General features: G+C 36.7%; 2 protein-coding genes across 4 annotated transcripts; both read left to right on the top strand.

Moving 5' to 3' along the window:
• Positions 1-953: 953 nt before the first annotated feature.
• On the top strand, positions 954-8,062 carry LOC140333521 (SH2 domain-containing protein 1A-like). 3 transcript variants are annotated; one of them, XM_072415226.1, is made up of 5 exons: positions 954-1,249; positions 3,489-3,552; positions 4,908-5,094; positions 5,857-5,943; positions 7,925-8,062. In XM_072415226.1, exons 1-4 carry the CDS (start codon positions 1,116-1,118, stop codon positions 5,940-5,942), a joined length of 471 nt encoding a protein of 156 aa, XP_072271327.1. In that variant the 5' UTR covers positions 954-1,115; the 3' UTR covers position 5,943; positions 7,925-8,062. The 3 variants fall into 3 exon arrangements, with proteins under 3 accessions (XP_072271327.1, XP_072271338.1, XP_072271343.1); XM_072415237.1 differs by having other exon boundaries at positions 957-1,249; positions 5,857-5,904; XM_072415242.1 differs by having other exon boundaries at positions 1,119-1,272.
• Positions 8,063-9,895: 1,833 nt separating this feature from the next.
• On the top strand, positions 9,896-25,744 carry CIP2A (cellular inhibitor of PP2A). The gene is made up of 13 exons (XM_072404883.1): positions 9,896-10,104; positions 11,650-11,797; positions 12,627-12,739; positions 13,593-13,687; positions 17,167-17,263; positions 18,175-18,297; positions 20,117-20,262; positions 20,988-21,063; positions 22,589-22,813; positions 22,897-22,901; positions 24,583-24,769; positions 24,988-25,062; positions 25,145-25,744. Exons 1-13 carry the CDS (start codon positions 10,003-10,005, stop codon positions 25,316-25,318), a joined length of 1,566 nt encoding a protein of 521 aa, XP_072260984.1. The 5' UTR covers positions 9,896-10,002; the 3' UTR covers positions 25,319-25,744.
• Positions 25,745-25,905: the final 161 nt, after the last annotated feature.

The following is a 25,905-nucleotide window of genomic DNA, read 5'->3' as shown; positions in this document are numbered from 1 at the left end:
AGTATTATTTACAGATAAGTTGGGGTGTGCATATATAGCTATTTATGAGTCACTATGTCAAATATACATTTTACCATTTCCCTAACCTGGGCTAAATCCTTCATATGTCACCCTATATGGAAATACAAGAACCAGTAATTAGCATTTGCAATAGCTGGTAGCACCACTTTAAGGTATTTTTGAGTTGAAACAACTGACCAATCCCTGGAGGGAATTTATACAGCTATCTTTCCCTTCATTTGCCCTTACAGATTTGGGGAACTTACACCCGAACCAAAACAGTTATGTTTTTTTGTCCCATTACTGGGCTGGGACTTCTTCACTACAATGATGCTAAATAATTCCCAAAAGACGTGTAGGTATGACGGATAATGTAAAATGCTGTTGGCTCCCTAGACAATCAAAGACTTCTACTGCTAGTAGTACTTCATAGACTACAGGTTGACATTCGAAAATCTGACCATCGATAATCCGGATCCTTCAGTTTCCTGGCATGAATTTCGGATCGCATTTTCAATAAAGGGACTGCATTACACTGTTTGGCCACTAATGTTTTTCTGGCGCTGTTCTGCAGAAACAGCTGTTAGGTCTGCTTGCTAAACTAAAAACACATTGAGACGTCCCTGCTGCCTGGATTTTTGATTGTCAACCTGTAGTAGCCAATACATCAGACATATTTGTTTTTTAGTCCCATAAATTTGGGCTATTCACTGACAGTTGGTATGATATGTTTGTGATTATAAGTTGTGTTTGGTTTTCACCAAATGTGGTGCTATGAATTATGGACAAAATCTCCACGTTGGTCTCATGTGTTCAAAGGAGGTTGTTCCAGACACCTTGTGGTTTCCTAGTTATGTCCCAATATGTAAAACCTTAGAATTGAAAGAGGATATACAATATCTTCTTTTTCATTACTGTAAAATTAGCGAGAGTAGGGGTCATTGTGAAATACAGCTGAAGGTGTGTGCCTTGTTGATTTATCATTTCCTGTCTGTGGTATGCATTTGTAGCATATTCATATACAGAGCGCTACTAAAGCTGTGAGTGTTGGACACAAGGATTACAATGCACATTGTTTATCTATAGCTTTGTATTGTATTTCTCTGAATTACTAAATGGAACTTTCATGCTATCATGGAGGTATAAGTAAGTCAGTTTGTGAAAATCTTCTGCTGCGTAAAGGGAAGAATGGAAGTTATTTGCTGAGGGACAGCGAATCGATCTCTGGTGCCCTATGTCTCTGCATCCTGTAAGTGTATTTTACCATGTTGGGTGAGTTATTTGGGACCAATAATAAAATACTAAAGTATATTATAAATTGTATATCTGCAGTGTACTCTAATACTAACCCAAACAATAAAAAGTGAACTATTCTAGCCATAGTTTGTATCAGGAAAGTGGAAATATAAGAAATGCATAAATAAGTATATTTTGCCATACAGTCAATCTAGAATAATCAATTTATTTTAATTGAGCATGTCATTTAAATACTTGAAAAGCAAATCACAAGGTTAGGCTGTGCAGTTCAGTGGAAGCTATTTAAAAATGTTTATCAGATCATCAGTACTATAGTAAACTTAATCTGGCTTATTTAATGGCAAAATGTTTCCCGTTTCCCCACCGATTCCTACTGTTCATCTATATAATCAGACCAATCACACTTATAGACCTGTAAATGCGCACCTTAATTTTCGTACCTACACATGGTACAGGCTCATAGTTAGTTTTGTCCTACACATTTCACACCATCATTGCAGGGTTGCAGATTTGTTTCATGCTGCCTGTTTGCCTTACAGAAAGCAGCGTTGTGTTTGGAAATATTACATTTTGGAATTTAGTGGTCTTTGCATAAGACTTCATACTTTATTTGATTTCATATAAGTAAAGTTTAAAGGGTAATAAAAGACCACCAAGGAGGAATGGATCTCTCCTTATGATGGATAATATTTTTTACAAGATATTGGAGGATATTTTGTTTAACCTGAAATTGCAAAGTTCATTTTGAATTGTAGCATAGTTGGATAAACCCCCTGAGGTTTTGTAGGAATTTATACGTGTAGTGTAGTAGTAGTATATGTGTAGTGTATGTGTAACAATAATATCTCACATCTAGGCTGTGTTCAACTGGATTGAGTTCTAGGCATTTTGGCCAATATACAGCAATGTTTGTGATTAGGCATATTATTCTCTCAGTCTTTTTTAAATTTTTTTCTTTAGGCGGTACCGGTATACTGTTGTGCAAAGCAGGCAAGGAAGAAAGTATGCAATTCAAATGGATGTTGGAAAACACATTTTCAATATGACCTAATGACCTATAGATACTTTTAGACTTATTTTAATGCATTAAAAGGTGTTACATGAAGTTTTTTAAACACCCTTCTTTTACCCAATTTTTAGAGTCCATACCTAACACTCAAGATCAGATTTTACTTAATGCAATTCTAAGAAAAGTAAGTTTAGTTCAGTAAAGTTTACTTGTACTTTTCAATATAAAGTACAGACATTGGCTGGGAAAAACATCTGGAGAGCTAAGTAATACAAAGCAAATCCCTGTTCTGTACATAAGGTATGTGAATGAGTCCTAAATGAAAGTAGCTACAAACATTATTGTCCTTGGTATAGTATCATGTAAGGAGAGGATTTTTATAATTCTGTTAAGTGGTATTAAGAATTTTATTTTTCAGTGAAGAATTATATTCTATTTAAAACCTTAAAATGACTAAAGTTGCGTACACGCTTCCAATAATAATCGTTCTAAACGAACAACGAATGACGCCGAAAATTGTTCACAAAAAAGGTGACCAACGACTGACTGACCAATGACGCCGTCGAACAAGGATTGTCGGTGGAAATGAACAACTGCCACCGCGGATCTGATTGGCCGACGATTGTTCTATCTATCGTGTGTACGGTTGGTCAGTGATCGCACATGTTTCTGCAATACAATTTCACCTTTACATGTAACTCCCTGCATCACGTTCAAACTATTGTATCTAGCATGTGTACACTATCGGTGGATTATATTTGAACAATCTTATTGTTACAGTATGTACAGAATCCTGCACAATATGATCCTTCAAAAATAATCGTGCATAATCGTTGATCGGTCGTAATCGTTTGTTTTGGTTATAAACAATAATTATTGGAAGTGTGTACCTAGCTTGGAACAGGGTTAATAATTAAAAACAAAAAAAATGTTTAAACCATCACTAGTTTCTTTTTTTAGAATGTGGAACTAAACTGAGGGATTACTAAAGATTATGTGATGGGAAACCCCAATGATTGAAAGAACTTAAATTCTTTACAGGAAAAGTTTGGCCAGAGGAAGTAAGAATGGTATGTAAAGGGCTAGATGTTGCTAGATGCCCTCCAGCCAGAAAATTATCCCTAAAAATGCAGATTTTCTGTGCAAATGCCATACATTCACTTTAATACTACATCTCTATTTAATACCTTATTTGAAAGTTTTAGCCCTTTTTTTTTTATAGGTATGGAAGAATAATCTATACATACAGAATTTTTCAAAACTGCAATGAAGATTACAAGGTTGAGGTAAACAAAATAAATATTAAATATTATATACATTTATTAATATGCTTATATTGAAAATGATCATATATGCAAATGTTTGAACATTTGTATAACTAGGTTTTATAAAGTAACACAGTGAGTTTTAGGGCTCTATTAAAAAACATGGAATCAGATATTCTCCTAAACATTCCCTGGTGGGAACCAATTACTGCTATTGAAACACATAGACCTGGTAGATTGGTATGAGGGAATGTTTAGGAGAATGTCTGATTCTCTGTTTTATAAATAGATCCCTTAGTCTCTGAAGCAATCTTAGTTCCTCCAATGTCTTAATTCCTCCGAAATCTTATTTCAAGATAGTGAGCAGGCAGATAAATATTTGTTATTGCAGAAAAACAAAACCTGGTCACAATTTTTGGGTCTGGATCTGTCCGCATCCACGTCCATGAGATAACTCACGAGCAGACAACAAACAGGCAATCTGAGTACTCACCGATATAATGTAAATGTGTACTGTACATGTTTCAGGACTTGCCTACTCATTGGGAAGCTCTTTGTTAACACCATGCTAAGATTATTATTATTATTATTAATAAAGTATATCTATAAAGCGCCAACTTAATACGCTGTGTTGTATATTAAATAGGGACAGATAATTCAGTGTGCATGTTACCCTGCATGTACACATGCACAATTGCCTGCTAACTGCTAACGCCTTGAGAGAAAACACTTTCATCAGTGAAGCTGGGTGATCCAGCAAACCTGGAATTGATTTGGTCCAGGATTCACAACATTTGCTAGCAAATGGTTTTTAAAAATCCATTCCATGTTTTTAGGATGAACCAGCTTCACTTCTGAAAGTGTATTCTCTCCAGCCTTGGAGAGCTTTCATAAATCAGGGCCTATATATATATATATATATATATATACATATATTGACTATATTTAAGTAAATTAAAGTTTAAAAAAAAATATATCCACATTTTTTACATTTAGTGTGTATTTATTCTCGGAGATATATATATCACTTTAAGAAAAAACAATATCTTGCATGTATTTGAGAGTAGAACATACAAGACATCTATTGTTTTCTTTAATAAAGGTATGCTTTGGAAAATTACTGCATAAATAAAGCATTGGAGTTTTTAGTTGTCTATCAAGGTGTTATGCTAGCCACCACTTTAGGGGGCGTTCCCTCCACTATACACCAATTTAAAGGGCCTTTATTCCCATTCACCCTACAAAAAAAGACTTTTCAAGAGTTCCTCAGGAGTAAAGAGTTTCAGAAAGGCTGGTCTAGGGTGTCATACTTCTTCTAAGAAGGCTTTTCTTGTAAAATTAATTGATTACAGTTTCTCTTAATTTTTCTCACTTAGACAGCTGATGGCGTAGAAGAGAAATATTTTCAGAACCTTAAGGCCCTCATATCCTATTATGAAAATCCTAACAAAGGATTGGTTCATTGTCTTAGCTATCCTGTAAATACAAATGAAGCTGAGCAAAGCCAAATTCAAGTCAAAAGTTCGATCAGGCCTATAATTTTACTAGAGGACACATATGCAGGTATGTCTCTATAAGAATACAAAATTTGTAACCGCAGCAGTTACCTTGATTTCAGCTTTTTAACGCATAAGACATTCACCAATGTGTTCAACAAAGAAAAATCAATCACATTTAGATAATACAGTTACCGGTAGAACTTCAGTTTATTGTCAACAATAGGTAAAAGCAACATGCACATTTATTAAGTGGTGCAAACAAATTAACTTATATTTAATATGTATCCCAAAAGCAACAGCTTGATTTAAAGAGGGAAACGTGGTCTGGTTCTGTATATATTTACTCCGCCTTTTTTCAAGTTAAAGTATTGTGTAATTTTTGAGTTGGTTAGGATGATTCACTTGCTCCTAAATGATCTTTTGTCCAGTGTTAGCCACCTCCCCATGGCTGTTGTCAAGAGTTTGTTACATACGTGATATGAGGACACAGCGCCATCTAGTGGTCTGATCCAAGTATAAGGTGTGGTTATTTTTTAATAGAATTTGTAGGGATCAAATATCAGTTTATACTCAAGTACGTATAGTACATCCTCAGCCATCTTTTTATTAGTCAGCTTTAATTGGAAGCACACAGAGCACATTCTGTCAGTCAAAAGCAGATCGACATAGTCTTTTTCATTATAGAGATGCAATTCAGAGGGAGATGCAAAACCCAAAGTACCTGTGTAGGTTTGCTTCTGGTGATCCTACATGTTATGCATGAACTTCAATATGTGATTTAGGACTGTAATTAATGGTATGCACTGATTTAATTTTACTTTTGCAGAGGTTGATGAGAGAGAATATGTGGAAGTCTTGCCTTCTTGGACTAGAGGTAGGAAAAACAATTACAGCCAGGATTTGCAAAACTAAGGTGGGGATAATTTATAGTGTATAGTGTACTTGAAGTGTGTGGTGCTGAAAATGCACGTGTTGTTCTATAGATTATACCAGAATTAGACTGTCCAAAGATTAGTAAATCAAGGATTAAAATCCATAGACAACTGTACAGGAGTGTTCAAACTACCACATAAACAAAATGATGAGGTTGAATAAAAGTGCAAGCAAGGCACCCAAAAATGTCAGTGAAATTTGATATAGGTTGGCTATTTGCCTTATATTAGGAATAGAGGGATGGTAATTTCATTAACATATAATCACAAAGATAAAAATTTAATTACATTTTTTGAAGGGCAGTAGTCCTAATTCTTTGAGTGTTGTTTACACACTGTTGTATTTATGGAATATGTTTTTGTATGGCAATTGTTTTTCTTTGTGGTCAAGAGAGCGTGCTAAGATCAATGTGGATTGTATTTAAATTCTACTTTTATACAGACACTGCAAAATGTTTCATGCATAAGTGTCTCAAAGAGGAGCTGCTAAATGAAGTCAGCTTCCCTATTTCATTTTCGAGATTGCAATGTTCACTTGAAAGTGGAAGGTTGATTGCTGGCCAAGCTGTTCTTAAGACTACTATGTCTTCAGAAAAGTTACAAAAATGTAAAAATCAGTCTAGAATTTTCTTCAAAAGCACCTCTTATTTAACACAGGGCTGATAAAGGGTGATCAGTAGCAAAATTAAATTAGTTTTTAAAGTTTAGTGTAATAATTAAAGATGTGTTCACTGATATTGTCCAATTAGAATGATTATTTCTTCTGAATATTATTGGGTAAATACATCATCCTATTTACTAAGTGAATATTCACTTTGCAAAGCTTACAATAGTCTGTATAGCCTTAGTAGGGAAGACCTAATAATGCAGGCATACACGTTTGTTATTGAGCAAATTATTGTAGCCAAACCAAGCCAAAGCAATCATGAGCTGGGTATATTTGCTTTGTAGACATTTCTTTTTCAGAGAAACAGTATATCAAATACAGCACTGATTTGTAGTAAGAGCCAAGAGAGGTCAAGGATAGTAACCTGTAAGTGGATCAGGTGGCTTGAAGAGTACTTCAGTACAGTTTAGTGGTCAACAAACTAAATGGACAAGTGCTTTCAGGTTCCTACTATAAAAAGTAGAATTAATCTCCAGTTAGACTATTAAAAATACAAAACTTAATTTCTTATATGCATAAATAAGCAGTAGTTTTGCATCTCCAGAGAATACTTTTTTTTTTAACATTTTTTAATATATTGGGAAAGGTTTGCAACATCTGATAATTTTTTATTGGTTCTTGAGTATATTGTTACTGTGTACACGGCTTGCCAGGATAGTTCATCTCGGTGTATGGTGGGGATGAAGCTCTACATAGCACCCAGTAAGAAAAGGCTACACTGCATCCCACTCGCATGTTTTTGTCTTGATAACTCCTTAGAAATCTCCCCAAGGACATTACATATACACTTTTATAAAAAAAATAAAAATGTTATTCTTTTTTTTCTGCAACACTCTTTTTTAAAAAACAATAACCAGTGAAGCCCCTCCCATCCAGTCTTGATCGCCGCGGGGGAAATACCAATCTTAAGCATGTGCAGTGAGATTGGCTCTTTTTCCTTTTACAGCAGGCAACGTCTCCCAATCTTGCACCTGTGCAGTGCAAGATTGGGTGACGTAGCCAGGAAAAGTAAAAAGGAGGACCAAGAATCCAGCTCCTGGCACCAAGGAGAATTCCAGGATGGTGCAGTACCCAACTGAGGGATCTGTGGAATTAAAGGTGCAATTTTTTTTATTTTCAGTTTAGTTCCGCTTTAAGAATGCATGCAAAAGCAACCGACCAAGCAAAAAGCATGTCTGAAAATAGACAATACTGTGGATAGATTTTTCTTTCTTTGTAAACCAGAGACCATACCGCTGCTTTAATATTCATCTAGTATGAATACATACACTCACTCTATGTTTTCTTTATTCCAGGGAATTTGGAGAAAAACTGAATAATTTCCATACAGTGGATTTATTTTTTTAACAAGTACATTTTGAAAATACTTTACAGTTTAACCATTAAAGGTTTTTTACATACTGGAGAAAAACACTCAGACTTACTCATTCAAATGTCTTTTGTCTTGATTTGATTTCTGTTGTTCTGTTCTGTTGTCATTCCATTATATATGCTAACCTCTATCAGTGATCAGTAATATTAAATAAATAATATTTAAAAAATATAATAATAAAACAATAAACAATGTTTATGTATGTTTACCTGTTTTATAAATAAAGCCCTCAGTGTCACATGGAACAACACACATAAGAAAAAACATTTATCAAATGCCATAATTAAGTAATTGAAGAAGGTCTAAAATGCAGACATACAGATGACACAAACCAATACCGCATTCACATGAAATCTTGTGTCATTATAATAGTACATCAAAACTTTCATAAAATAGTCAGCATGGTGTAATTCATTGTGAATGGTACCCTGATGCCCCTTGACAGCTGATTTGCAGCACGTCCTACCACAACACACAGTACCCCATGTATTGTACATTGAGAATGTAATAAAAAATGCACGCACTACTGTTATGTGATGCCTTGTGGTAGGCTGCTCATTCAAATAAATTTCAGCTACCAATACAAAGTGTATTTTATCAGTGCAAAGTAAAATGTTTTAGTGAGCCGTGTGAAATTTGTACCTTCTATCCCTTCCCTTGGCAATGTTAAAAATCATCAGGACAAAGGTAGACTGTGCATGACTCCAGCCAGACACAGACAGCAATAAACCTGAACAATTCCACACTTCATACAAAACTATTCTGGTAAACCAGGTCTTTGGTAAGGCCTAATTCACTAGATTTCCACCTAAAACAATTGGTTCCAAAAGAAAACTGAATGTAAATTACCAATAGACTGTTTTGTGTTTAGACTTTTGAAGTACACAATGTGTATAAAAAAGTTTTAAATAGTATAAATCGGATCAGAACCTCACTTTCCCTCTAAGAACATTTGGAACAGTGCAGAACCATACATGTGTGCAAAATTTTGGGACTTCTGAGCATTTCCTGTAAAAGTAGAGAACCATTTCTAGTAGATCTACTAGGAGAAGACGAATCTTTAGTAGAAGCTCTGTTGTAGAAGGGCTTTTTATTACACATTATATATATATACAATACATATATATATCTATCTATCTATATATATATATATACAATGCTGCAGCCAGACTCATCCATTCTTCCCTCAGCTGCATCTCTTTGCAGTTCTCTTCACTGGCTTCTATTTCACCATTTCAAATTCATCTCCTGTGCTTTGCCTTCAAATCCCTCCAGTTACACTTCCCACTTACATTTCTGACCTGGTAAAAAAACACTCCCCCAGCAGCTCTCCTCACTCCTCCAATGACCTACTAACGTCTTCTCTCATAACCTCATCACATGCCTGGCTCCAACGTTTCTAGAGCTGCCCCAACTCTCTGGAATGGTCTTTCTCATACTATTCCGCTTACTACTACTTTCTGATCATTTAAAAGAGTGTCCAAAACCCATTTTTTGAAACTTGCCTACCCATCTTCTTCTGTCTTTTGAAACCCTCACTACTTCCCATCACTACATGTCTCCCATCCTATTGTGAGTTACTTCTCCCACTCACTAGATTGCAAGCTCTTCTGGGCAGGGTCCTCTCTTCCTGTGTCAGTATCTGTCTGTCATTTGCTTTCCCTATTTAATGTACAGCACTGTGTAATATGTTAGCACACTTATAACACTTCCTAAACACACTGCATACAGGACTTGAGCCCCTGCACAACCTATAGCAAGACCAAGCTTTCTATGTCACTTTTTATCCCAGAGTTTGCACATGCGCAGTAGGTGGCGGAGGGGGTGGAACTCTTGTCTGTGTCACAGGAACCCACACTTCCCCATTGGCCAGGTCTCCTGTTTCCTGGTTCATACGTCACATCCTGTCTGGAGGAAAAAAAAACATGAAAGTTTAGCGCGCGAGATACAATTGTGTACGGATCGGTCAGCTGGCAGTGTTCTCCATAGACAGGCGGCAGCATGGACCCAGCCTCCTGTATGAAGAGCTTACTCCTGGCTGTAGCCCAGTACAAGAGCAACAAGAACGAGGCCAATGGGGCTGCTGTGCAGAGACAGCTGGAGGTATGGAGAAGCATAGCTTATCTTATAGACATATGCACACCCGGTTCTGGGCTTCTCATTACTGCGCATGCGCAGCTACTTTACCAGAGGAGGATACAGTGCATGCTGTGACTTGTGGTTCTACAAGATCAGCAGCAGTCATGTATGTTATTCATGCTGACAGTGTTCCCCTCCCTGTCCGGCTCACCTCCTGGCTTTACTACTGTGAGTCCCTGACCTGCCTGAAACACCTGCATTGATTTTCTGATCTGAATCTGATGGATCTCCAAAATAATGTCAGCGGGTGAACATATATGTTTATCAGAAGGCCATCAGCAATGGTCGGCACTGTGTTTCATGCAGAATAAAGAGTCCTCAGGTTAATTTGTCCCTGCTGCAATGCAATGGTGTGTTGCCAATGGTCCAATCTTCACGCCATTGCAGAACTATTGTATGGCTTAGTAATGACCTGACGGATGCCTTGTCCACCTACTGACCGCCATAGTGCTATATATCAGTCAGCAGATGACTGCACATAGTCCAGCAAGGGACCGCTGTCCACAGAACCTTAATATGTGTCAGAACAGTAAAAAAATGAATGAATATGTTGGTGTAATGTGTTCATGCTTGCTGGCACGTCTATGCAACTTGCCAATGGATGTGCTGATCGGGGATGGCTGCTGTGCATTTGTATGGAGGAAAACGCAGCATGGTGCCACTAACTCATACTCTCCTCTCCATTAAGCAGTATGGCGCTATGTGTACAGAGCTCATTCATTCTGTCACTGCAAATGATCACAAAAGATTATTATTTTTATTATTTTTGGCAACAATAATCTGACAAGATTCAGGGCTGGGTACAAATGTGTAATGGTTCTCGTCCGATAAACGACTCGGGACGGGAATCTGGCATGTGTACAGCACTCGTCATCCATCATCCAAACGACCATCCTGGCGGATCCACAGACTATGGACGACGAATGATCATAATGGAAGTTAAGGGGGAGAGAGTGCAGTGGGGTGCCGCTCCATCTCCCCCCTCTCCATAGAGCAGAACGGTGCTGTATGTACAACACTTGTTCATTCATCGTGCAGTTCTAGTTGTTGGAAAGGATCATGAAAGATCCTTTCCAATGACAATTATTGCACGTGTATACATAGCCTAAGACAGTGGTGATCTATTGAAAGGGATGCAGGGAAGTATTATTAACTCTTTTTCTTTACTCATTTACAAAGGTTTCATCAAGCTACCTTATAATGTTACAATGATGTGTTGTTTGTTGTTTTGCATTTATTTGTTTATTTTTATACAGACTAATTCTATAGAAAGGAAAATATTAACCTCCTTGCCGTTAAGCCCGACCTTCGCTCGGGCAAAAAAAAATTGCAAGGATGGTTAACCCCGAGATTTTTCACATCCTGTTCGGACATATTTCTGTAAGTTACAGGTCTACAATTTAAAAAAAAATTTCATGAAAAACAGTGGATCACTTTTGGTACAGAAATCTAGACCTCAGTGTAACGCTTAGGTGGTTAAGCTTTTGTGTGTTTTTCTTCCCCTGAAAGGTCATCTCTGGGATAAAATTTAACAAGTTATTTTCATCAAACCAAATTTTACCAAGTGAATGCTTGAGCAGTCTTGTGGAACTTATTGAAGACCCCAATAGCAGTCCTGCCATAACACTGAAGACTGTTAACTTATTATCTAGTTTAGGTAAGTAACTTGTGATGTTTCAGTAAGTGTACATTTCCCTTTTGGTTTTAGGGGAGAATAATTAAATTTATAAAATGGTAGGTACCAGGGCATGATGCGTTAAATTGCCCTGTTAAAGATAAAGGTTCTCACCTGTCATTGTTTTCTGATATTGTACCAACGTAGTTCCTGCACAGAAGCTGCTGTCTGTGGTACTCTGCCACCTTCTGATTCTGTCTTCCTGATGTGGAAGCTGCTAACCCAAACAAGGGTAAGAGAGGAAAGCTGGGAGCAAACCATCACCCTGTCAGCCATGGGGAAGATGTTGATTGGTTGGCTACAGCTCTAGGAGATATAGCCCCAACACATATATCAGGCAGGCAGAGTGGTAACAGACAAATCTCATCTGCACAGTTTTGGAAATATTAAACTCTTTCTGCACAAACTATAATCCTTATTTATAATAAGGTCACGTTGTAGGTTAAAGAAGCCAAGCTGCCCCTGTTTTCAGTGCTTTACTCTCAAGAAACTCCATAACAAATCCAACAGTTCAGAGACAAGTGGGTTAGGTTATTGCTAGCTGTGTCCTATTTCTAATTCCTTCCTGTCCTAGGTCATTGCCCTTATTTTCCTGTATACTCATTTCTCCTAGGCATTTTTTTATTCAGGTGAGGGGTCACTGTTGTTTAAGAATTTTTTGTCACTGTCATATACATTAGTTGTATTAGACATGTCAAATCTGCCAGTGTATAGGGCTGGTGCATTTGTTGTGTGTAAGCGTCTAGGTTCTTGTTTGATCATATCATTTTTTATGTATCTCATGTTGGTATTCTGTTTTTATATTTAATAGCTGTAGACACAGAGACAAGAGAAACTCTCCATGCTACTTACAATCTCACCAATGTTTTGGCTGGTGTGGTTCACAGATATAGCTCCATCTTAAATGATCCAGTTTTATTACAGGTTTGTATATTTCTATTTCTTGTTTTTTTTTTTTTTTTTTTTTTTTTTTTTTTTTACTACCTCTATACATGTTAGCACAAAATGCATGTACTGATATAATCCTATTGGTGTGTGTGTGTTTGTGTATATATACATCAAAAAGCAGGTATATTGAAGAAAGGTGGTGCATTACAATCTATTTAATGTAGCATGGACTGCCTCATACAATGCTCCCTAATATGTTAAACTCCTTTTTTGCAGCATACTACGTACCTATGTAAAATGTATGCATTAGCACAGCATACCTGCTTTTTGATGCCTTTACTTGTGCATGGCACCCCAATGTGCTGGACAGTTGCAGACAAACACCACAGTGCAAATAAAAGCGTGCCATGCTATGTTGCTTGAAAAAGTTATTGTAGATTACATTTTGTATTTTTCCAGTGTATCGGAATCTCATTTGTAACATGCGTTAACACAGCACAATTAGAAGCAAGTGTGAATCCACCTTTTAAAGCTAGGGAGTTCAGACCTATTGTAATGTTTATTTAAAACCATGATGATGACGACAAGGAGACAAATTATAGTGACCCATGTCTACGTAGTGCAAACTGACAGGTTCACCCTATTACCTACTTGTTAACCTGGTGAGGTGAAGATCCTCTCCAATGACCCTGGACTGTATATGAAGTAATATCATTATATTTTTACTATTTTAATATTGCAGTTGTAGCTAAGTGAACGCCAAAAAAATTCATAAATATGAAAGCTGCATGTGTTTAATGGTACACATTTCTGGGGGGGGGGTATGTTTTATTATTTGTCTTACTTACCAAAAATAGAATAAATATTTTTGTATATTTATTTTCATTAGAGTCTTCAGCTCCTGCAAAGGTTAACTTACAATATAAGAGTTTTACATGCAAGTGTCAACATTGAGGAACTGATATCCTTTTTGATGAGCAGAATGTAAGTAAACATCCAGCAAGTCCATTTGAGGCAGCATCTTGCTTTTTGGGTACTTTATTTGTACCATACTGTATATTTTTTAATCTTCTGTCCCTGTTTAGACTTTTTTCAGTGAAGTGGTTCTAAGTCTAAACTTGACAAAACGGTATCCAATTCAATTTTTTTCTTCAGTAAAGTTTACTCTCTTTAATTTACCAGTTTATCATGCTATTAATACTGATTACCAGCACTCTGTGGTAGCGTTGGCACACCAGGCTTTCAACCTTATAACCATAGTTCACATGCTCCTATTTTCATGCAAGCATGATTTGTCTTTTTCCATGCACCATAGTCACTATTAGTGTTGGTCGAATAGCTCACTATTCGATTCGTCAGCTATTCGCTCGAATAGAGCAAAATTATTCCGGTGGTCGAATGTCAAAGTCGAACACCATTAAAGTCAATAGGAGGAAAAATCAGGGTTTTTTTCAGCACTGTGTAGAGCTTCTACAGCCTCCAAACAGATGTAAAAAGATACATTATAAAAAGATACATAACACTATTGCATACCCCTGTACTTCACATGAATATTAAAGAGCACATGTCACATCAATATTAGGCTAAAGCTAGGTACACACTTCCAATAATTATTGTTAGAAAATGAACGATTACGACCGATTAGATTACGACCGATGACCGATTATGCACGATTATACTTGAACAATCATATTGTGCACAATTCTGTACATGCTGTAACAATATGATTGTTCAAATATAATCCACCAACAGTGTCCACACGCTAGATACAATCGTTTGAACGATGCAGGGAGGGACTTGTAAAGGAGAAAGTGTACCGCAGAAACGATAGATACACACGATAGATAGTGAAAGATCGCCGGCAATCAGATCCACCCGGACGGTCGTTCATTCCCAACGGCAATCCTCGTTCGTTGGCGTCCTTGGTCACTGTTTTTTGGCCAATCGGTTGTTCATCGGTCGTCTGTTGGACGTTTCTAACTATAATTATTGGACGTGTGTACGCAGCTTTAGTCTACACGGACTGTTTCCCCAGCGTTTAACCTGAGGCTTTTTAAAGCTCATGTTTGAAGTCCCCATGCATTCCCATGGGCTAATCTACACCAGGACGTTTCCTTCAGGCAGGTTTTTGAGCGTTATCTTAAATGTTGCTTGCAACATTTATAAAATTAAAACGCTGGATAAACGCGGGAAAACGCTACCATTGAACTCAATGGAGGCTTTTTCAAGCGTTTTTAAGCTTTTATGAAAGCTTCCATTGAAAACAATGGGGGCTTTTATAAACATTTTTAGCAGGACTTTAGAATCTGGAAGCCCCCTTTAATAAGGAGACTCCTAGATCTCCACCACCCCACCCTGAGGAATGAGTACAGGGGTACATAAAACCCCTTACTCATTCCCTGAAGTAAAAAAAATAGGACGAAACTTTAATGTTAAGTTATTTTGTTAATGTATGTGTGTTGTGTAATTCATTTTTTTTTTTTTTTTTTCAGGTTTTCGCAATGACAGGATCATTTCCAGAGTTGCAATGAGCACAGCCCTGGAAATCCTCCGGACAATGAGGGACTGCAGGGCACTAGGGGTTAAATGAGGTTGCTCTGTGATTGGCTGAGGTTTTACATTTCTCAGCCATTCAGCACTAGACATGAATGGGGAGACTTGTGCCCATTCATCTCTAATGCTCTGTGATTGGCTGAGAAATTGGAAACCCTGATGACAGCTCAAGCACCATCAGGATTTCCCTTTCTTCAGCCAATCAGGGAGCAGAGCAATCAGCGGAGCTTTACTATGCTGACAGCTCTGTTCTCCTGATCGCTCCCGCAGCCCTTGAGGAGCTGTGACATGTGTTCTGTATCTGTAATACATGTCACACATCCTCTAGGGCTGCGGGAGTGATCAGGGGAGCAGAGCTGTCTGCATAGTAAAGCTCCGCTGACTGCTCTGCTCCCTGATTGGTTAAGGAAAGGGAAATCCTGATGATGCTTGAGCTGTCATCAGGGTTTCCTATTTCTCAGCCAATCACAGAGCAGTAGAGGTGATGAATGGAGATAGTATCTCCATTCAACCTCTATTGCCCTGGTATTGCCTGCGGTTACAGCTAATTGAAGGCACCTGCTTCCAATTATCTGTAACCGCAAAGTTCCCATGGTTCGGGAATCCCACAATGACATTATGATTCATAATGTCATTGTCGGATAACCTGTAAAAAAAACAAAAAACAAAGTTAAAATAAAAGCGCATACAAATTAAATTAATTTAAGATTAATTTTTATTTTTTTTAAACTTTTTTTTCCCGGAATATTGCAGTCGAATCCTGTGTTTTTCGGGTCGGGTCTACCCGAATTCGAACATATTCGGGTCAAAAAATAAGGACAACCCGAATTCGAACATCAACACTAGTCACTATCTGCTTGGGCATTACTGACAGTCATGTGACCGATTTTCCTTTACACTGCTTTACATGGCCAGGGCAGAGGACAGACAAAATCAGCAACATCACCCAATCGACATGCTGAACACACCTGCCAACCCAGGTCATTCAGAGCAGAGAATAGGGATAGTGATTAAGGGACCTACACAGTTTGCATAAAAAGTACTTTTACAATTTATTTTACTGTGGTTTTCGTTAATTTGTTGTGATTGGTGTACCCAGTCCATTGTGAGGGTATCAAGGTCCTGTTAAACACTATTTGGTCATTGTAGCACAGATACCCTCAGAATCTTTCAGATTTAGACTATTGCCAAACTCCAAGAGTTTGTATTTAGATTAGAGTTTTTTTTTAACCCTAATGGGGATTTCAAGTTTAAATGACTGAAAAAATATTTTTTATTTGCTTTGATTTGAAAAAAAGGGGGGTGTGGGGTCTATTTGCAAGGTCATCAAGCCATGACTGTGTGCTTTTCTGTGCACTTTTGAAAGTCTTAACGTTTCATTTAAAGAGCCCTGTGTTACAGATAGGAATGAGCAGTGTAATATCGGGCAAATATCAGTTGGCTGTTTTATCTTTATCAGCCATTTTTTCACTTGTTCATTTGACAGGCTCCCCAACACACTGTACATTAACAGCCATAAAAAGTGTGCTGAAAGTGTTGAGTATATACTTTTTTTTCTTTTGCAGTGTCTTGGCAGCCTATCCATATTAAATGGACTACATTAATGCAACACACATTTAAAGTATGCAACAGGTTGCTACAGTTTGGAGCCACACATAGTTGCTCCTAAGCCCAAGATAGATTTACTGCATTCCTTTAGGAATTCTCCTGTTGGTATTAGGGGCGTAGAAATGTATACTTGTTAGTGGAAGCAAACCGGTTTGTTATTTTTGGAAATCCTGAAAATAATTTTTGCTGGACTTAAATGATTTTAAGAAAATACATGGTTACCAACATGGGGGACAAAGTGGAATAAACTGACAAAAAGCCAATAAATTAACAATCTATTTTTTTTCTTTTCTATCTTCTAGTCAGTCATCAGAAGATGAGCTAACCATGCCTTGTCTTGGCCTTTTGGCAAACCTTTGTCGGAACAATCTTTCCGTACAGTCATACATAAAATCTTTGGTAAGAAGATGCTAACATTTTCCAGATCTCTAAAGACTTTATTGTGTTAGGTTGCATTTTGCAGATAGATATAGCAAAGTGTGCATCATATACATTTTTTATGATAATGATACAAATATAAAGACTGATTTATCAGAACTGAAGAAATGTGTGATTCTGGAATGATGAGCCATATAAAAAATTAAATTCAGTATATTTTATGTTAGAAGCGACATCACCTGTCCCTTTCTCCATAAAAGACTTTGCCTGCTCGCTCATTTTCAAATCAGAACTTTAGTAAATACTTTACTTTTGTAAATAAATGTTAATGAATGGCGTAAAGGAAATACAAAATAAGATAACATTTTATTTCTTTGCTCATTCACATTGCAGAGTGCTTCTTTATGGACATCACAAACCACATCATTTATTTTTCACTTAGCAAGCTGACCTTTCCTTATTTATTTATTTTTCATTACACTGCAGTGTGCTGTGCTGTACTGTAATGTATTGAGCTGCACTGCATTTAAATTCCCATTTCTTTCCCAGTGCACACCAGCACAGCATTTCTGCATGAAATGTGCCTTTTTGAAAAGTGGATTTTTGGCTATTTTTATAAAGCAGTCAATCTGACATTCACTGAAACATTGGGCCTGATTTATTAACGGGGCTGGAGAGGATACACTTTTATTAGTGAAGCTGGATGATCCAGCAAACCTGGAATGGTTCTGGTCTAGGATTGAAAACATTTGCTAACAAAATACTTTTAAGAGATCCATTCCAGGTTTGCGGGATCACCCACCTTCACTGATGAAAGTGCATTCTCTTCAGCCTTGGAGACCATTCATAAATCAGACCCAATATTTTTTTTCTTTTTGATTGTGATTCAACTTGAGCATGTATTGACTTGTGCATCATTTTTTCTCTTACAGAATAATGTTAAAACATTCTATCGTACATTAATCAGCTTCTTGGCCCACAGTAGTCTTACTGTGGTAGTATTTGCACTTTCGGTATTGGCAAGTTTAACACTGAATGAAGAAGTGGGTGAAAAGGTGAAGTACTCGCAAAACTTTAGATTTTATTCATTTGTAATTCTACATCTTTTATTTGAAGTGGCCAGTAACTTATAGTTCCATGGATAGTCAGCTTGAGAAAAAAGACATCAAGTTTCCCCTTTTGCACATAAATAAATGCCTCTCTTGAGCTCTATTATGATTGTTTAAATGTTGCTTCTAGCCTGTTTGTCAAATTACAGATACCCTGTTCGATAAACAGTTTGACTCCTCCTTTGACTTTGATTCAAGACAGGAAGCAATTGAATTTATGTGCTGATCCAATGTATAGTTCCTAAGCTGTAATGAAAATGGCTGAAGTCCAAAGCTACTGTATGAACACATTTAAAAAAAGTACCAAATCCAGATACTGTGTAGTTCACAGGGAAAAAAATTACTTTACCTATACTGAGTAAGCAGTAGTCTCCTAAATTTCCACTTGTATGCTTCCCCCCACCCAGATACTTCAGCTAACAGCGGGAGGGGTTCAGTAAATGAGGCTATTCTCCAGTGCATAAATCTCACATTATCCACAGTGGTGTTTTTTTCAAACACTGCAAGAAATGAATTTATACACAGTCAGCATCACATAGGCACCTTGTAACCAATAGGGGAGGATCCCCTGCTTTTAGTTCAATCTCAGCAGTTTACATTCAAGACAAGCAATCCACCTAGGCTACAAAAAATGCCAATGCATTGATTTGAGATTTTGGATATTAGAAAATAGTTTCTGCAGGTGATAAAGTTGCACATTAGGGAACCATCTTGTAACTAGTGTGTGAGAGAAGACATAGCTCACATTTAGGGTACATATAAATGTGTAGCACAAAAACATGTCAATGTAGTACTCATAATAAAGTCACTATGGATCTAGGGTACGTTCCACTTTGTTTTCAAGCACATGGAAAATTCAACAATATATAAACTTTAATCTCCAAAAACATTGTTTAATTACCTAATTAACCTATGCATGTTGCATATTGGTTGGTATGTTGGGTGATTACATTGAAAAGCTTTTCCCTGAATGCATTGAATCCGTAGTGGAATATAAATTTTACTTTTATGCGTTGGGTGGATCTAGTACAAAAGTACATAGAACAATGCATATAAAATAGCCATTGATCAACCCTAAAGACTGAGGCTATCTAGTGGCCAATATATTGTGTACGACATCTTGGTTTAAAGGTGAGTAATACATCTTTACAGCTGCTTTATTTAATTTTTTTACACTTATGGTACATTTAAATAGAATGTTTAGCCAGTGGTTGGATGTAAATTACATCTATGGCGCTTTTCTGTTTTATTTTCAGAAGAAGACTATAAGTGTTAATTATATTTTTCAAGGTCTAATTCAATTCAGTAGGCCTTAGAAACTTATGTTAGATCTTCTGTATAGCCCAATTACAACTTGTAGAAACCCATATACTTCATAGTATGAGTTAGTGGCAGTTTTTTAATTACATGGTATTACATGTTAAACTCAAGTTTTCTGATTTAATAATGAATAAGTTTCATACAATGCATTGTTGTATACTGCCTTTAATGCAGCAACTGTTCTGTAAATTCTCATAAAAACAATTTACAGATTGGCAGCTGATGATTGCAGAAGAACTTGTCAGGTCTTATGTTCTTGAACTTCTATTGGTGAAGTGAGTGCTGCTAAGTATGTGTTCACTGCAGACAGCTGTCATGGCAAGGTCAGGCACCTCCATGTGTTTCTAATTTTGTGCTGTTTACCTTCTCTTTATTTTTTAGTATTACTTAGACATGTCTAAATGACATTAAAGCTACGGTGTACTTATTTTGGAATCTTTTATAGCTTTTTCATTCCAGGAATATACATCAGACATTTCAGTTAATATTTAACATTCTTGTAAATGGGGATGGGACGTTAACAAGAAAGTACTCTGTGGACCTTCTTATGGATTTACTGAAGAACCCCAAAATCGCAGATTACTTGACAAGGTATTACTTTTCTTCAGTTGTACATGATTCATGTTTGTGTATTTTTTTTTATCTTGTTGGATCTGTGTTTAATGTCCTGCATTCCTGAAATCATCAAGGTATTCAAACTGAAAAATAACTTAAATATGTTGCTAGTTAGGTTCTCATACTCGTTTATTTAAAATCCAGCCAAAATTGTTATCAGGATAATGATAAAGTTGAAAGGACTGCTAATATGAAGCTTAGGTGGTTGATTTAAGCAGACTAAGTTATCTAAAATAACTTTGTGCTTGCTTAGTTAAGGTCCTAAATAGTCTGTACATAGCCCTATTGTTGTATCATTTTAAATTACACAAAGCACGGATAACAGATATAGTAACTTTTTGCAATTTTTTTTTTATTTACTGGAAGCACACTACAAGCCTTTCTAATTACATTTTGTGTATTAGAATTATTTTGGGGGAAGTAATGTTTTGATAATGTGTTTTTTTTTTTTAACAAGTTAGCTATTGGTATAGGGATAAGTTAGCAGGTAGAAAAAGGGGAACTCCAATTCTTTTTTTCATTTGGGTCTAGTTTCAACATAAACTGCTCTTGTCAGTACCAAAAATATATTGTCACTGCTCCTGACAACAGGGATTTGTCTTTCAGCCACAGCTATGCTGAAGGAGTGACATTCCTCCCTTAATATTTAGTTGAAATATTTAATTGTATATTTTACACAATGAGCTTTTTTTTCTTCTTAGATATGAACATTTTAATTCTTGTCTTAATCAAGTCCTTGGACTTCTACATGGAAAGGATCCAGACTCTGCTTTCAAGGTATTCAGCTCACATATGTTACATTTATCACAGTAGAGCTATTTTAGGTACAGCGGGCCTTGTTTAAATACACTGTGAGAATAAATTAAATGAAGAATCTGATTTAGTAATAAACAAATTCTTGAATAAAAAAAGATTTTATGGGTCTGTAGCACATTAAGCACTTTTTTGTGTAAAAATTTAGCATCCTTAAACTTTCAATTATCACTTGCAAATCTTTTGAGGTTTATATTTTCTGATCATTTCAGTTCTCCTAATGTAAAGGGTGTCTTTATTAAAGAGGAACTAAACTCAAGAGTCCCCCAAAACAAAAACAAAATACACTTACCTTTAATCTCGCAGGGCAGTCAATAGGTCCGGAGGTCTCTTCCATCGGGTCCCGCGTCGTCTTCCTGCCAGCGCTCCAGGTGCCGCCATCTTCGCCTCTTCTTTCTGGATCTTTTTCCTACATCACCCGACCCAGGCTTGAGATCGGGTGACGGAGATGGGGAAAAAACTTGCCGATTTCACTGAGCATGCGTGAGATCAACAATTTTTCCCCGAAAAGCACCCAAGAGCCTTTGCACTTACATTCGTTCTCGATCTCCTGGGGTGGCGGTGCTGCACCCTCATTTTTCTTTTTTCCTTTTAATATGCCTACTTATATATTTTAAGTCGATTTTAAAGTTCCACTATAAAAGTTTGTGATCAGGCAGGGCTTTATTGCAGAAGGGGTCAAGCGATGTCCCTTCTGCAATAAGCACTCTTACCTGCTTGATTCCTGCTTGATTGCTTGAGCTGTTAGGATACTCAGCACACCCCCTACAGTTGCTGGCACTGAATGAATGTCTTCCTATTCTTGCCAATCAAGATAGTCAAAAGGAGGAGACAAAGGTAGAGTATGGCGGAGCCCTCCAAAATGATGGGGACAGGTAAGTATAACAGTGTTTAGTTCTGCTTGATCTTCTGGTCATGTTTGCTATCCTGTTCTCACTTTCAGATTTTGCAGATTGATGGCATTTTTACGTTAAGCTTCTACAAAGTTATGTAGTTATTACTGCTGGTTCCATTCTAAATCATGTAGTATAGGTAATTTGTAAAAAAAATAATAACTTTTTATAAACAAATGTGTTGATATTTTTTGATAATATGTTATGAATTTGTATTTAGAATCATAGATCTCATTGTGCCTCCTCCTGATGAAGAGGACTGAGAATCTGTGAAAACAGAAATTACTACACTGATATTGCAAATGTACAGCTACATGTTCTTTTTTTGGAAGACATGCTGAGATATATACGTTTGTAAACATGTATTTTAACTTTTGTATTGAAATAAAGTGTTGCTGGCGCATTTTAATATGTTTGTGAATTGTGAGGTATGATATGATGCCCTCAAAGCCACTAAGCTTCTTTCTTCATGTTTGTAAAATTATGTAGTTCAGGGTAGGACATGGTGAATTTTATTAACTGATAACTTAAAATTGTTTTGTCATTTTCTGTCATGCGACAGTTATTTATTTTTGCCCTGATAATCTGTTTTTCAGGTCTTGGAATTGCTGCTTGCTTTCTGCTCTGTGGCAAACTTGAGACACATTTTGCAACAAACTATTTTAGAGCAGTCTGCACCAAGTGGAGGAAATGGGAGACTGCATCCACGCACAAAATCTTTGGAACCTGCTGTAGCTCTCGTTCACTGGTCAAGCCATTCACTAGAAGCTCCTCAGAACTGTGCAGCATTGGCTTTGGAGCTCTTCAATGAAGTGTTTGCAGTATGTTGGTTTTAACTTTAGTTTGAAGCGAATGATTACTGTTATGCAGTTTAAATATAACAGAAATTATTTTCTGTCTATAGAATAAGTACGTTTGTATAAAGATCCTGTTTTTTCCAAGCCAGTCCTGGGCAACAAACCTGAGAACTGCAGGCATTCTATAGGGACTGAGCCTGAAGTTGGTATAAGCTCTTAGTGAAACCATTGTTTCCTATTTTCCTATGACTATGCAGCCCAAATAGTAGGCTTCATAGTACACAATGAGAGATGGTATAGAAGTTAATATTCCATGAAGGTAAATGCAACCACTCAAAATAAAAAGGTGTATAAGGCACTTCATAAAATACCAATACTAGCATTTTCATTGTCTAACTACAACTTAAAGTTTATGTAAAATCATTTTTTTGACAATAACAAAGAGATCATTGAGTAAAAACAATATAAGAAACCAACAGACTGTTCAATAGAAAAGTATACATTCAACCAGTATCTATCACAATCTGTAGCAGCAGGGATCCAGGCCCTGTCTACATTTCCCACAGACTTTAATAAAATACCTAAGAGTCTCCAGCTGTCAGATAAGTTGTTTTCAGGAGATTTCAGGTGATTTCAGAAACTGTTACCACAAAGATTAGAAACTGCGTAATAGCAGTTGTGAGATCCTGCGTATGCATGATCTGAGTGACATGGCATAACCGCTCGATGGAAATGAGGTTGAGTCTGTTTCTTATGGGTCAAGAGGACCCCTCTCACACTGGTTTTCATTGACCCCTTCCTTTCATTCTTCAGTATAATCCCCTTTAACATTGTCTTCACTGAACCTCCCCAGCAACCTCCCATATAACTCTGTTGGTCAATGAAGCCTCTTCCCAATAACATCTCCTATTACTTTGTTGTCATTGGAACCCCCTTTACATCTCCTTTCACTCTCATGGGAGGGAAATGTACCAGACATTTTCCCTGCTGCCTGCTATATATGGGAAAGGAGAAACTCCTGGCGTTATTTTGAACATATATGGTGGTCCAGTTTTTTACCAATCACTTTCAGGATTCTTTTTAAGCTGCCCATACGCTGGTTACATGACTTAGGATGGCCTGTGGCTTTTTTTGTTAAGTTGTCTGTTATTGTTTTAAAACCATAAATACAGATAACATGTAGCCATTTCCTATACATGTTGGAGGATATGTATATTTGGTAGGATGGATCCAATCCAGTCAAAGTGGTGTTTGTCCAGCCTTATAATGAACAAAGGCAGTACATGGGTCTGTGTACAAAAAAAGTTTTATCAAGATATGCCCAAAATATTTACATATGCCACAAAAATGTTTCTATTTACTAATTTATTTGTATTGATATCTGGTCCATTTTCCATCATTCTATCCATGATGGCCTTAAAATGGTAATACAAAAGCTCTTATTTTGCTTTTGTGTGTCTTACTGCCTTTTTTCATTCTCTAATACCTAAATAAATAAATAAAAACAGCCTAATCAGTGGTTAGAGCAGTTAGCACAGCCAAAATGATCTTTTCAGATCCATATACTAGCAGAAAAGTGATGGATAGCTCTCCCGTAGAGATTTGACTTTCTTTACTTTCCCCTGGTCCATCCTTTTAGCATACTGTATGTTCTCTAGGTATTATGTAAGTCTATGTATGTTGACGCTCCCATGTGAATACAGCTGTATTCCTGTAGAGGAACTGTTTAAGGTTTTGAAATCTGTTGAGTGATCAGTAATATCAAGATCAATAATATTGTTTGTCTGTTTCAGGCTTGGGGAGAGCATTGCAGCTAACAATGCCTACATACAGCAAGATACTGATCATCCATCGAAAAGATTTGGAGTGCAAGTCACTGCAAACAACTGCCGAACGTCACCAATGTCAAATCTGAACAATGTAGATATATCGTCCTCTAATATCCAGGATCTCATACAAAGGTTACAAACTGGAATGCAGGTAAAATTAGATATTCTGATTTATTACAATTTTATGCAATGCAGATAGTGTCCTTTAACAAATATTAACCATTGCACCATTGGATTTTACAATATAATTACCTGGATCTGCAGCAGTCTTGCTAGACTTAAATTGAATTTGTATGCATTTGGATTCCACTAGTTTATATCCTATTACTGCTGCTGGTTTTTAACTTTTTTTTTTTTTACTATTTATAGATGAAGGAACAGGTGAATGATGTGAGGATATCTGATATAATGGATGTTTATGAACAAAAGCTATCTGCGTTAGCAGTACGTATAACAATATAAGTATTTCCTTGTTTTTCAAAAAGAAATTTCAGTAGTGATAACATTTTGTGTTCTTTCTGTGCAGTCTAAGGAAAGCAGGCTACAGGACTTACTGGAAGCAAAGGCACTAGCACTTGCACAAGCAGACCGACTGATTGCACAGTACCGGTGTCAGAGAGCACAAGCTGAAGCAGAGGTGAGAGGAAAACTGTACAGAGCCATCTGTCAGCTCAGATGGACATGGCAGCTGAATTTATGACCTAAGTTGATAAGAGTTTCAAACTGCCCATCATCTTTCCCTGCAATTATTTTACTGAAGCATTATATGTATATATATATATATTCAGTTGTCAGAACATGCAATCAGCAATTATTTTACTGAAGCATTATAATATATTTCAGTTGTCAGAACATGCAACATTTTATATTTATATAGATAATCAACCGCAGCAGTGCTTGGGCATGATGGCAATCCACAAGACCCGTCATATGACGTCACAAGACCTGTAATATGAATAGTTGAACTCATTCCATCAAGCAAATGCTATTTGCAGAACTCCATGCAGATATATTGCTGTGGGGTTTTAATGTGTATTTCAAATAAATAATATATTGAATGTCTCTGTATGTCATAACTCAAATCAATGGACATGCAATGATTGAAAAGAAAAGGCATCAAAGAAAAACATATATCTGTAAATTGGCCATTAAAGGGTTCAATTGACTCTGGGGTTGGTTTAATTAACGTTCATAAGTGAGTGAATTTAAAGCAGTTAGCCTCCATCTTATTGGCTTCATCATATAATGTTTAAATGTGTCTGTATTACTTGACATAAATATTATGAA

Source organism: Pyxicephalus adspersus, chromosome 1 (genome assembly GCF_032062135.1).
Source record: "Pyxicephalus adspersus chromosome 1, UCB_Pads_2.0, whole genome shotgun sequence".
In the NCBI taxonomy this organism is placed as follows: domain Eukaryota; kingdom Metazoa; phylum Chordata; class Amphibia; order Anura; family Pyxicephalidae; genus Pyxicephalus; species Pyxicephalus adspersus.
The sequence above is the reverse complement of the archived record's forward strand: the minus strand, read 5'-3'. Positions and strand labels throughout refer to the sequence as shown.

Bases quoted from the DNA above. Each gene is read 5' to 3' on its own strand.
- LOC140333521 (XM_072415226.1), top strand. From the start codon at position 1,116: ATGGAACTTTCATGCTATCATGGAGGTATAAGTAAGTCAGTTTGTGAA. The intron at 1,250-3,488 runs GTAAGTGTATTT...TTTTTTTTATAG, and splicing joins GCCCTATGTCTCTGCATCCT to GTATGGAAGAATAATCTATA. The intron at 3,553-4,907 runs GTAAACAAAATA...TTTCTCACTTAG, and splicing joins ATGAAGATTACAAGGTTGAG to ACAGCTGATGGCGTAGAAGA.
- CIP2A (XM_072404883.1), top strand. From the start codon at position 10,003: ATGGACCCAGCCTCCTGTATGAAGAGCTTACTCCTGGCTGTAGCCCAG. The intron at 20,263-20,987 runs GTATTACTTTTC...TTTTCTTCTTAG, and splicing joins ATCGCAGATTACTTGACAAG to ATATGAACATTTTAATTCTT. The intron at 25,063-25,144 runs GTACGTATAACA...CTTTCTGTGCAG, and splicing joins AAAAGCTATCTGCGTTAGCA to TCTAAGGAAAGCAGGCTACA.